This window comes from Ylistrum balloti, unplaced genomic scaffold (genome assembly GCF_031769215.1).
Source record: "Ylistrum balloti isolate Yb309-2 unplaced genomic scaffold, AGI_CSIRO_Ybal_v1 Utg370846, whole genome shotgun sequence".
Classification (NCBI taxonomy): domain Eukaryota; kingdom Metazoa; phylum Mollusca; class Bivalvia; order Pectinida; family Pectinidae; genus Ylistrum; species Ylistrum balloti.
Window position 1 is genome coordinate 154,028 of NW_026782487.1, and position 12,731 is coordinate 166,758.

The following is a 12,731-nucleotide window of genomic DNA, read 5'->3' on the forward strand; positions in this document are numbered from 1 at the left end:
AATCATGTATTTTAGGATGCCAACAACTGAGTGAGTGGGACGCCTGGGAAACAAACAGTGTTATATTGTTACTGTCTTTACAGAAGATAATTTATGACTATTTATCTCAAATCTTCACATCATCGCAATGAGCATGTTCAAACTTTCGTCTCTCTATTTTCTTGTCGTATATACATGTGGTTTTCATCAAGTTGTATATCCAATGGACAATTTGGAAAAAGCGGATAGATTTGCGGAGGAGAATAATCAACGGAAGAATGAAGACTTAGATGTTAGAGCGTCTATTTCTAACATAAGTAAACGTACACAGACAGCGACTGAACAAAAATGCCTATGGGGTAAGAATTTCCAAAACCATTACATTGTTTTTAAATTTCAGAATTAAGACAAATTATTTTAAGTAAATATTGGAAATATGTCAGTTGATCATTTTGAAAATGACGTCAATGATATATATTTTTTATTTCAGAATAATTTATTGTCCGAAGTTCTTGATAGAAAAATAAATTGAGTACCAGGTCAAGCTTTTAAAATCCCTCTTCATATATATACACACAAGTTTAATGACACATGTATAAGATGAAAGATATGAATCACATCAGCACATGCAAAAGGAAACAGGAAACACTGCCATCGGTTATCATATTACATATTTGAAAGGTTATAATGCCATTAATTAAGTTTTCTCAAGGTCCAGTTCTTTGTAATGATGACGACACACACTAACTGTCCATATATACGCAATTATATGCCTCATTACCAATGGAGAATCAGTATCACTTTCATTTTGTAAATCCATGACAGATTAAGTAACACGCCATCATTTTGGAGGGAGGGGGGTGGTTTTATCAATAGGAGACGACTGTAATTTAGAAGGTATTTTTCTTTGACCTCTTACATTAAAGAAATATGTTCCTTTCAAATAGATCTAAATTTATTCCAAGAAGCTGGAGTGTTTATTTGCTTAGTCCTAGAATGCTGTCGATTTCTTTGTCTTATTTTCAGTCTAAGTTCATAAGTCATCCCAATTTTATCATTAGGTCTAACAGTTGCAGTTTTATTTGGTATAAATAGGTCTATAGCTACTAAAATGTTGTTAAAACAGAATTCATGTCATTAATATTACCTTGAAGTTGACGATTCCAGTCCACAAATCTCAGATATTATTTCGCTTCTTCCCAATTAGTATTGTCAACATAGAAAGGTGTTTTTATAGGCGTGCTTCTTAAAAGATTTGAAATTCAATTGTTATAATTCTGCTGAATGAATCTACACTTTCTTCCTATTTGCAACATTCACAAAAGAAAAGTTAATCCTAACATGTACATTTCAATTTTTTCAACAGGGTCTCTTTACAGGGAGAAATACAAGTGTCCAGATCCCTCCTATTTTCAGCTTATCTACAGATGTAATTTACAGTGTCCAGGACATGAGAAAGGACACGACTGCGGTTAGTATCCAAATGCTTGTATCATATAACTACCTCAGCACAATAACACACACAAGTCTGTGTTAAAATACAGGGTAAAACCATCTAGCATTATTCTTATTGACTTCTATATAAATTCTTAGCTTCATATGCATTCTGACGTCATCAAAAAGCATTAACTATAAGATTTAGCATATCAAGATTTAAAGTATTTTATGTAAAAAGATTTATTAATATGAATAAAAAATGCTGGGTTTGGAGAAACGTCAAAATGTCTCAAAGAAACACAATTACTATCGTCTTTAAACCCAAATCACCTTTGGATGGAAAATGAAGAGTTCATAGGTTTCGGTTACATTAAGTTTTCTTTTTCTTTTTTTTTTGAACTCAAAACAATATCAAGAGAAAGAATGAATCAACATAAATTTTGCTAAGCCACCTCAAAATAAAAAGCCATCAGTGAACAAAAAAATTTTAAAGTCTCAATGTTATCAATAATATCAATGTTAGGAAATGTAAAGCTGAGTTTAAGGCTTTTACAAAGGACAAGTTTCTCTAGAAAAAATTTTTTCCTTTAAAATGCATTTCCTTTCTGAAATTCGATTCTGTGTATTTATGGATTAAAGGTATTTTTTAATTATCTACATTTGAAAGTAGATGTTAATTTAACATATTTAGTAACAATTTTTTCCTGAACCTTGAGTGATTATATAATGCATACTTCAAATTAAAAATATTGATATATATGCCAAGATATAGTTTTTATTATAATTTTAAAAAAAAAGACATATAATAGATTTGGTAATACGACAAGGCTAACGTCAACATGTAAACATAATGTTACTTGAAACTCAAATTCAAATTACCTAGAGTGAAATACAAACAAAAGTGACATCTCTGCTAGAAAATTACTTCAAAGTTTACAATAAACATTACAATATACCTTATAAATGTGTTTCAGAACTACACTGTACAGTGAACTACTCTTGCCTAGCACCTCGAAACATCACTACGAAAACGTGTGCAAACGCATACAAGTGTAAGGGCAATCATGACGAGACTCACTGTGACTGGGCTTCAGAGCCAATCTGTATGTGTCTAGGTTTAATCGTCAGCGTCCGTGATAGTCCCCTGACTGTTCTACGGTCCCAATTCAAGAATGTCTCCATTATGACAAACGAGAGCGATCTACTATCTGCTGATTCCCTTAACGTGTCAAACTTTACTTATCTGGAGCTAACAGACATCTCTTCATTAACAGACAATTTAACCACGGGGTTATGTAACCTGAAATCACTTAGGTTGTCTAATAGTAATATTTGGTCCTCTTTAACTCCGTATGTCTTCCAAGACTTGTCTAGTCTTTTATCGTTAGATCTATCATCTAATGAAATCAATCGTTTACCTGGTAACGTATTCCACGGACTCTCTTCACTTATAAAATTGGATCTGTCTAACAACAGAATTTTAGATCTTCCAAATAACCTGTTTGATGGACTATATAGTCTATCCTATCTTGATCTGTCTAAAAATGGAATATCTCTTCTTCCAGGACTCTATGGTCAGTTTTACGATATGACTGTTCTATTTGAGGAATTATCTGCTCTAACCTATCTAGACCTGTCTGACAACAGAATAATAAACCTTTCTGATAAACAATTTAATGGTATATCTCAAATTACATATTTCAATCTGTCTAACAATAGAATAAAAGATATTCCTGATAACCTATTGGATGGGTTATCTGATCTTACCTATTTAGATTTAGAAAACAATCAGATAACACATCTACCAAGAAATGTGTTCTACGGACTCGCTTCACTTGAAATACTGGATTTGTCTAACAATAGGTTAGCACATATTCCAACACAACTTTTTAATGGACTTTCTGCTCTTCAAAATCTAGATTTGTCCACAAATGAAACATTTGATCTATTAGATAATCCAGTTAGTGGACTGTCTGATCTTATTTTGCCAGATCTGTTTGTAGATGGAACTATGGATAATGTACTTTACAAGGTAGTTGATGTATTTCTGGATTTGTCTAAAGATACAAAACCAAGTAAACTACCTGATGACATATCTGCTCTTACCTTCATCGATCTGTCCAACAATGAAATAATAATTCTACCAGATAATCTATTTGGTGAACTATCGGCTCTTATCTTCCTAGATCTCTCCAACAACAAATTGACTAATCTTCCAGGTAATATATTTGATGGGTTATCGGCCCTTACCTATCTAGATTTCTCTAACAATAGAATTAACTTTAATCAAGGTTCCCAAGTGTTGGCGATTTTCGATACCAGTCCTGTTTCATTTTATGAACTATCTGCTCTCAAGTATTTGAATATGTCTAACAATGGAATAACGTATCTTCCAAATTACCTATTTGAAGGACTAACTAGTCTTACTTATCTAGATCTGTCTAACAACAATGTATCCGTTCTTCCACATAGTGATTTGTCTAACGATAAAATTATTCCAATATTTGGACTACCATCTCTTACTTATCTAAACCTGGAGAACAATCAGATAACGGAGCTCCCTAACGATATTTTTAATGTACTCTCTAACCTTAAGTCTCTACATCTAGGTAACAACCATATAAAGAAGATCCTAGTACACACCTTTACTCGACTCCATAGACTTCGAAATCTTTCTCTTATCAATAACGGATTAACAGTTTTCCCTCGCGATTCATTTAAAGGACTATCTCGGCTTGAAGGTATTTATCTTACCAACAACAAGTTATCTTCCTTACCAGTCTTACCTTCGTCTCTATCCTACCTGGACATATCTTACAATTCATTTCTAGATTTACCAACTGGAACATTCACCAACAGCAGTAACTTAAAGTTTTTAAATATCGTAGGCAACGAGGTTAGAGTTACAGAACACATATTTCAAGGTTTAGACCAGCTTTTAATCTTACTTACTGATACTCCTTTCATGTGTTGTGTGAAACCTGAATCTGTTGACGACGATCATTGTGTTAAAGATTTATCTGAAATAGAGAAGTGCAGGTATAAAGATGATTTGTGCTACTCCGATGCGATATCATCCTGTTATGACTTGATTGCTTCCAATGCACAAAAACTGTGTCTCTGGATAATCGGAGTTTTTGCTTTGATTGGAAACGTTTTTGTGATTATATATTCATTATATATCGCCAAACATGCCACCACCATCACCACTTTTTCGATCTTTGTGCTGTTCCTGAGTATCTCCGACTGTCTTATGGGTATATACCTACTAATTATAGGCGCTGCCGATGTCCATTACAGAGGGATGTACTCGTGGAACAGTCAAGCATGGAGACAAAGTCAAATATGTACCTTAGCTGGTATCATTTCTAGTATATCCAGCGAAATGTCAACTTTTCTTATTTTATCAATAACCATAGATAGGGCATTTCGTACAGTGTTGCCCCTGTCCCTCTATTCCAGAAAGAAATTTTCTAAAAGATGTGTCTGCGTTGTATTGGCATTCTCATGCTTGGTTTCTGTTGCAATTGCAATCATCCCTGTTTTTCCTAGTAAGTTGTACTTTAAAGGAGAATTTTATTCTCAATCAGGAGTGTGTCTCGCCTTACCACTGACAGGAGACAAGCAATCTGGTTCGGAATACTCATTCGCAGTTTTCGTTTGCCTGAACAGTTTCCTCTTTGTAGTTATAGCCGCAGGTCAGCTTTGTATGTTTAAAAGCATAAAGACAAGTTCTAGACGGATGACTTCGACACAGACTCGTCGACGTGATAAAACTGCAGCAAAATCCCTCTTCCTGGTGGTGGCGACCGACTTTTGCTGTTGGTTTCCTATCGGCGTTATGGGTTTGTATTCAATCAAAAATCATATTGACAGAAATATAACGAAAAGTATTCATCTCGCGAAAAAAGGAAAAAAAACAAAAACAAACAAAAAACGAGAAAAATGAATTAAAAAAACTAAATAAATTAAAACAAAATAAAAACAAAAAAATAAACGAAATAAAAAATTGAAAAAAAAAAAAACGAAAAAAGTCCCACCCTTCCTGTCTGCTACAGACTTTTAAACCCTTCCTCAAATTGCCTTGGATATACTTACTACCGATATAAAACTAATTTTAGGATTAATGGCAAAGTGTGGATACCAGATACCAGATGACGTGTATGCGTGGGTGATGGTGTTTGTGTTACCAGTAAATGCAGCTGTTAACCCGTTCTTATATACTGGAACAGCTGTTTGGAGGAAACGGCAAAGAGTAAGTTATCAATAATTCGCCTCGCTCGATTATATTTTATTTAAACAAGCAGAATTCAAGGTTTGGGTTCCGACTTTGACGTTATATGCATTTTGTGCCTATTCCGATAGTATTAGGTAAATGATCTAGAAGGATAGCCTACTACACAGAATATTGAATAATTTTTTTATAAATGGCAGAGGAAGATCAATTATTAATAGTATTTACCTATTCAGGAATCGTGCAAAAGATACATAAACGAACAGCACATTTAATCATATATATAATTATGTTAAGCAAGTTAATTACTCTGGCCCCATGACTCTGTTTTGTCCTTTTATGACTTATTAGTGATGCTATTGGTATGAAGTGTGAAAATCTAGATTGAAAACAGGTATATTCTTTATATAATTTTATTGGATGATTATCATACAACAGTAAAATGATATTATTGTGACGTCAGAAAATAATTAGGTCATGTGACAGTCAATGAGCAAATGAGAAAAAATACAAGTAGTTTTCAAATTCGATGTGTTCTTGATAAAAATAACTTTTACTTGTGTCACTATATTGTAGAAACCTCGTTATATATATATGTATGCAAAGGTTTAAAACACTCAATTTTGTCATTACTTATTCATTTGGATTCCGTGCCTCGGGATCTGATTGGAAACAGAACATCTCGTGAGCTATCGCTTATAACATGGCGTTCACACGTGGTTTTATCTTTTAATACAGGTCACACACACACAAACAACACACAAACACACACTCAGACACACACATACACACCTACCACACACACACACTCACACCCTCACACACACACGCACACCCTCACACAACACACACACACACACACCCACACACACACTAACACACACACTAACACACACACACCCTCACACACACTCACACACACACAACACACACACACACTAACACACACACACACACACTAACACACACGCACACACACATACACTAACACACACACACACACACTAACACACAAACACACACACTAACACACACACACACACGCACACTTTTAAAATTCTATGGTCAGTTTTCGAAATAAGTTATTTATGTTTTTTTCTGTTTAGGATCAAACGACGAAAAGCACGTCAACCTCGTCACAGAGAAATAGAGATGAAAACACGATAATAAAATCAAACATGTAAAGTATGACACAGTTTTATCATAATTGTTGCTGCTGTCTTGTTTAAAACCTTACAAAATAAATTTATTCTACGCAAATAAAACTGCTATGTTGTTTATACCTAGACCCTTCGGCCTTCTGGCTGATGTGAGGACTCGGGAGCTGTTGAGCGGTGTGTTATCAAAATGGTCATATAATAGTCTTTTAATCAAGTTTTTGCTTTTAGTTAAACAAATCACACCAAAAAAATACAATTATTAATACATCATTTAATTAACATTATAACAACAATGTTACACGATTTACGGATATTCATAAATGTGGCAGCTTAATTATGTATATGAAAAAGCAGTAACAATTGTAAAACTTTCTATGCAAGAAATTCCAAGAAATAATGATATCTTGCTAATTTACTAAAACAATGGATTTCATCTGGGTGGAATTTAATTTATTCACTATCGGTGTCAGAATCGATCACTACCACACAACGTATATATACAAATTGAGAGGGGGTGTGGATTCATTTTCTAGGAGATGATATCACTTTGAAGTGGGTGGTATATCCACGGACTGATATCAACTAATATAATATAAATTTAACACACATACAAAAACGGTATTATTAGTTGTAGAAATATGCAGAAATGCAATATAGTTTAATGTCAAGTCCCATAAACTATCATATCAATTATATGTAAGAAATTGAACACGGAAAAATAATGAGTTCCCGGAAGGATAATATGTTTCTAATATTATATTTTCCAGTCAAAAGCTTCTAAAGACAGTCAATCCACGATAAATTAAATTTTGAACAGATCCGTTTTTGCTACACCAATATCAAGCTGGATTTATATGATAGTACCTGAACAATGCAAGTCTCATTGATTTGACTTGTTTTATCAAACCTCGGACGACAAACAGTTGTTACACTAAGTATGTTGAATATTATCCTTTTGGAACAGCACAGATCTCTTGGAAACGTTTCATCAACTTACTCAATATGTATGTGTCCACCTCCTGCCAGAATTTTGGATCCAAAACATTAGTACTTTGTTATGTAAATGATTATTGAGTCACATAAAATTCATTGTAAATTTAAATTGCTATTTGATATAAACATAGTTACTTAATTGTGCATTATAAACATGAAATGTGAAACACAATAATAACAAATCGATGGAGAAAACCAAAGAAGTTGAAAATAATTTACATAACATGATTACCTCGTCCACTTCTGATCTATTGATATTGTTATCAAATCATTAATTAAAAAAATTATGCTTGAATTTTTCTGTAAAATGTAGAGAAACAAGAGAACTATACATATGTGTTTATAATATTATACAGTTACAACACGTGGATAGTACTTGGAACATTTCCAACTTTTAACATCACGTGATATGAATGACAATCAATTTCTATTGAAAGACTCTTCAGTTTCTATCAAACTATTTCCGTAAAATTGTCATATGCATTATCTACGTCAACAAGCTATCACCTTCCAATATTGCATATGTTGTTTACATAGGAAATGACACTTCTAATATAGGTCACAGACAAGTACTGTGATTCAGGCTTAACAGTATGAAGTGGCTTACAACGTCAACAACTACAACCTATTAATATCATTGTTATTAGGGAAATGGTCCACTTAGATATATCCTGATATAAGTTTCGATAACGCTTGAAAATTACTAATTAATTCTTCCCGGAAAGATGATCTAGTTAGATTAAATGACATTATGTTTAGAGAGGTCGATTTGCAGCTGATCACTATTAAATATTAAATTATAAGTTTTTGCTGTTATATATATAAACAAATAGTGTCAATAAAACATAACATAAAGTAATTATTTCACCTAGTTCATTAGTAGTGTTTAATATGATAAACAAGTGACATGGAGCAATTTTCTTACATACAACAGACATTGGCCATTGTTGTCAGTGACTTACCTGTAAAGTATCCGATAGTTGTATCATTGATCTTGTTTATTCTTATTTAACTTATAACTTACAAACTTTATAATTACAAATTAATTGAATAGTTACCTATAGGAACGACAGACATGACAAATTAAAGTCATCCTGACTTTGGGACAAGTCTGGTATTATAGAGAGTATAAAGAAGCACGGAAATTAAACACGGAAAACTAATTACTGCGTTTGAAAAAAGTTAATATTTATTAATTTTCTGTTGGAAGTAATAAACACATGCAAAGTGTGTTTCCCATAAGTAGTAGTATACGATATTTCTTTCATCCGAGTTAGTTATTCATCAAACGTTACAAATAACATGAGCCTTGAGGACGCAAATATGTGAGTACAAATCAAAGCGTGAAAACAAATTATGCAAAATCGATATCTACATCAGACAAAAAGTATACAACTGATGGAAATCTACTCGTTGGGGAAAATTAAAAAGCCTCAATTGTGATAAAAGCATAACAATCGTTACGATAGCACGTGGTACACACTGCTGGTCGGCAATAAATCCATGTTTGCCGTAACCTGCTTACTACGTTTAAATTCACTCGAATAGTGGCACGGTTCAGAAAATACACATGTACTTGACGCTATTCTAAAATTATCTGATGTTTATATTATTATAAGGTTGCTACACCTACCCGTCTAGATTTTGATTTTGATTTTGATCACTTTGGAATTTCCTTATTCGCCTCCTAAGCTTCATATTTTATGCCCTTGACATTATTGACGAGTCTTAGAAGGACGAAACAGCTGTCTTTTGTATAATCCACAATAACAGGTGAAAAAATCAAAATGTGCATACAATACAAAGCGATGCTTGAATAAAATCATCCGTTTACAAACGTCCGAAAATTCCTAGTATTTTTATTAAATGATTTGCTTTATTGGGTTTTAAAGAGAACCATTATATAGCATAGTTGAAATTGAAGAATGTAAATTCCGGCCTATATCACCGTAGAAATATACCATTTCTTTTCTGGTTGACAGTATATTCGTCGAATTGGACGGTAAGATCTTCAAACAGACTATTGATATTTGTTTTGTTTACTAATTGGACTTTAACAAAGACAGTTTATAAAGACCTTGCAAAGTCATTCAATATCACTTTCAGATATACTGATCACGTCTTGGTTTTAAATGAGAAAAAATATATTGAACTCATCCATCGCGTATAACCTCCAGAATTGAAATTCTACAACAGCCGTTTACCTTTATCTTTTCCTATAAGGAAACCAACACGGACCAAACTGTATAATACGCGTGATGGTTTTAATTTCGTTATTGTGAATTTTCCATTCCCACTTATGGAGTTTAAATGTGACAGATGATTATATTTTGAACGAACTCTTCCCAATATTAAGATTTTCTTAGAAGTTATCGTCAACTGACAGATAAACTCGTAAGTTTTCAAAAGATGGAGGTTGATAAAAATTTACGGGCAAGCTTTATCGTTGCCATAGTGACCTCATTATGAATATTCTATTTTTGTGCGATTTGAAGCTCGAGTTTGGCTGTTAGTTCCGATGTTGTATACCTTGTTCTCACCTGAGAACATGACATTACTAATGAAAAGTCTTTCTTCCTCACTTATGCAAACTGGATAATTCTTTCTAGACTCAACGTTTTATGAACTAATGGATATGGGTTACTGGATGGTGTAGATTTTCATTATAGAATATTTGAGACGGTAGATAGGTTTGCTCATTTGGCAGAGCATCTGTCTTTTTTCATACTTTGTTAACTTACCAATACAGAAAAATATGTTTTGCCGGTCAGGAATAAAACAAGTTATCAACATTGAAAAGTGCCATTTTGTTGTACTCCATCACAAAAAAAAATATTTTAAAATAAAAAGACAGGTAACTGTTATTTTATACATAATAGTTGTGCTACGCTTGGTACATTTAGGCCTGTTGTTCCATGGGGTTGTGTGTTAAACTCAAGTAGCAGGTGTAACTATATATCCTGAACGATGACAGACCTACATGTTGTGTCATGATCTAATCAGACTTAATTTCATGCGCAAAATAAACTGGATATTTTATTGTGAATAGGGACAAGAAGTATTGCAAAAAAATGACATTTTATTTAATTTGTGATACGAGACCTGTAGGGCTTCTGTAATAACTTGTCGTAGAGGTAAATATTATGGTTACACATCAAGCCAGAAAAGCAAATTAATTAATATAGATAAATAAGTCTTGAATTATTACACATATGTACTTGAAAATCGATGGAGCTGATTTTTTTAAAGATCTAATTATGCCCGTATAATCTGTTTTGATTTCTAATAAGGATGTTTTTTTCATTACGAACCCAGATATATGTCCATATTGGCAGAGCTTATTAATGGACAGTTTCGACAGAAATGAAAGGGTATGTAAAAGAATTCAATAGAATTAGAATTTACATATTCTTTCACACATTGATTGAAATGAGAGATAACATCACAGTACTAACACTGGTACAGACATCTACGCGATCAATATGCAATTTGATAAAATAATTTGTTTTTTAATATTAGAAGGAAGTTGTGATTTTCTTGGAGATTGAATGTTTGAATCTTCTAAAGTAAAGAAGTAAACGACAAAAATTCTTTCAGAAAAGAGAAATGGTGATGACTATCTTATTATTACATTATACAAATTACACCTAAGTATATATACCTATTACACTTTGGGAATCATTATATGAACTAAAGATTAATGTATCCATAGTGTCGCCCGGATCAGTCAGCGATAGGACTCCATAACTAAATATATCATTAAATGTTATTATTTAAGACTTAATCTATTAGCATTTATATTCTAAGTTCAACACAAGCGCAACTGTCTAGATTCATAGAAACACACCTGTCAAGGGCTACAAATGACACAATTTAGAAGTTAAATGACAGCTGTTTCCGTCATCGCCTTCAGAAGTCAACAACCGGTTATGTACTAATGAATTAACTACCACTCCACAAATATAGAAATGTTTTAAAACTATTGGTATGAAATCTATCGTACTTCATTTTGCGTTTTCATTTTGAGTTTTATGTTTGCATTTTTTGTCAATCGTTTAGCGTTTACCGCTTGCGTTTCTGTTTATATTTGACCGTTTTGTGTTCGTGTATATATATTTTTGCATTGAAGTTTTGTGTTTCACTAGAGTTTAAGTTGAAACGTCAAACGGTCAAGGCTCTATAAACTAGTCCTTTGCTGTGAAAAAAGTAGGACGTTTAAGAGTTGACAAGTGTATGGATCCGTATATAATTTTGTAAAACAATTTATGAAATTCATTTAATATCATATATATATATCTTAAAATTGAAGTAACATCCGGTTTAAATGTTTTGTTCATATTCCTCACCTTCCCCCTTTTTCTTACAAAGCGGCTTAACTCTAGCTGGCTTAATATCGTTTGGTACCTGTGGTGAATTATATTCATTAAAAATGGCCAAACCGGAACACAAAATCTATCCTGGAGAGATTGCTTGTCGCTTGGATTCATTGCCGAGATCAATGCTTCCGCGAAGGTTCAGACTAACAGGTTCGCTGAAAATAAAACCACATGGAACAAAACATATTTAACTGAAAAAACAAAAATCATATAAATATCTTCAGTCTGAAATCGATATTAAAATTTTCGGAAGATATATACTTAGGTGAATTCACTGAGATGTGTGATTTCTTCTATTGAAACAAACTTTTACATCTTTACCACGTCGTGGGGTAAATAGCAAACTATACTGCTGTCTTATGATATAAATGTCTGACAAACGTGACTAAAGATGAAACAATCGACGTTTGTTTTATGGCATAAAGGCTGAAGAGTATGTATGTAATTGGCTGCTTAGACGACGTAATGGTAAAGCACTTGAGCTTAAATCCCAGGCAAGAAAAGTGATTAACGTAAATTAATAAAATTGAATTGCTTTGATTTCATAATTGC

General features: G+C 32.9%; 1 protein-coding gene across 1 annotated transcript; it reads left to right on the forward strand.

Moving 5' to 3' along the window:
* Positions 1-202: 202 nt before the first annotated feature.
* LOC132559054 (relaxin receptor 1-like) lies at positions 203-6,834 on the forward strand. Its single transcript, XM_060223660.1, has 5 exons — positions 203-338; positions 1,346-1,450; positions 2,391-5,261; positions 5,538-5,671; positions 6,757-6,834. The coding sequence occupies exons 1-5, from the start codon at positions 203-205 to the stop codon at positions 6,832-6,834; spliced, it is 3,324 nt and encodes a 1,107-aa protein (XP_060079643.1).
* The last annotated feature ends 5,897 nt before the right edge of the window (positions 6,835-12,731 follow it).

What these genes read in the sequence shown, in the direction of transcription:
- LOC132559054 (XM_060223660.1), top strand. Translation starts at nt 203, where the DNA reads ATGGACAATTTGGAAAAAGCGGATAGATTTGCGGAGGAGAATAATCAA. An exon ending in TGAGAAAGGACACGACTGCG is followed by an intron (nt 1,451 to 2,390) that starts GTTAGTATCCAA and finishes AATGTGTTTCAG; the next exon opens with AACTACACTGTACAGTGAAC. An exon ending in GTTTCCTATCGGCGTTATGG is followed by an intron (nt 5,262 to 5,537) that starts GTTTGTATTCAA and finishes AACTAATTTTAG; the next exon opens with GATTAATGGCAAAGTGTGGA.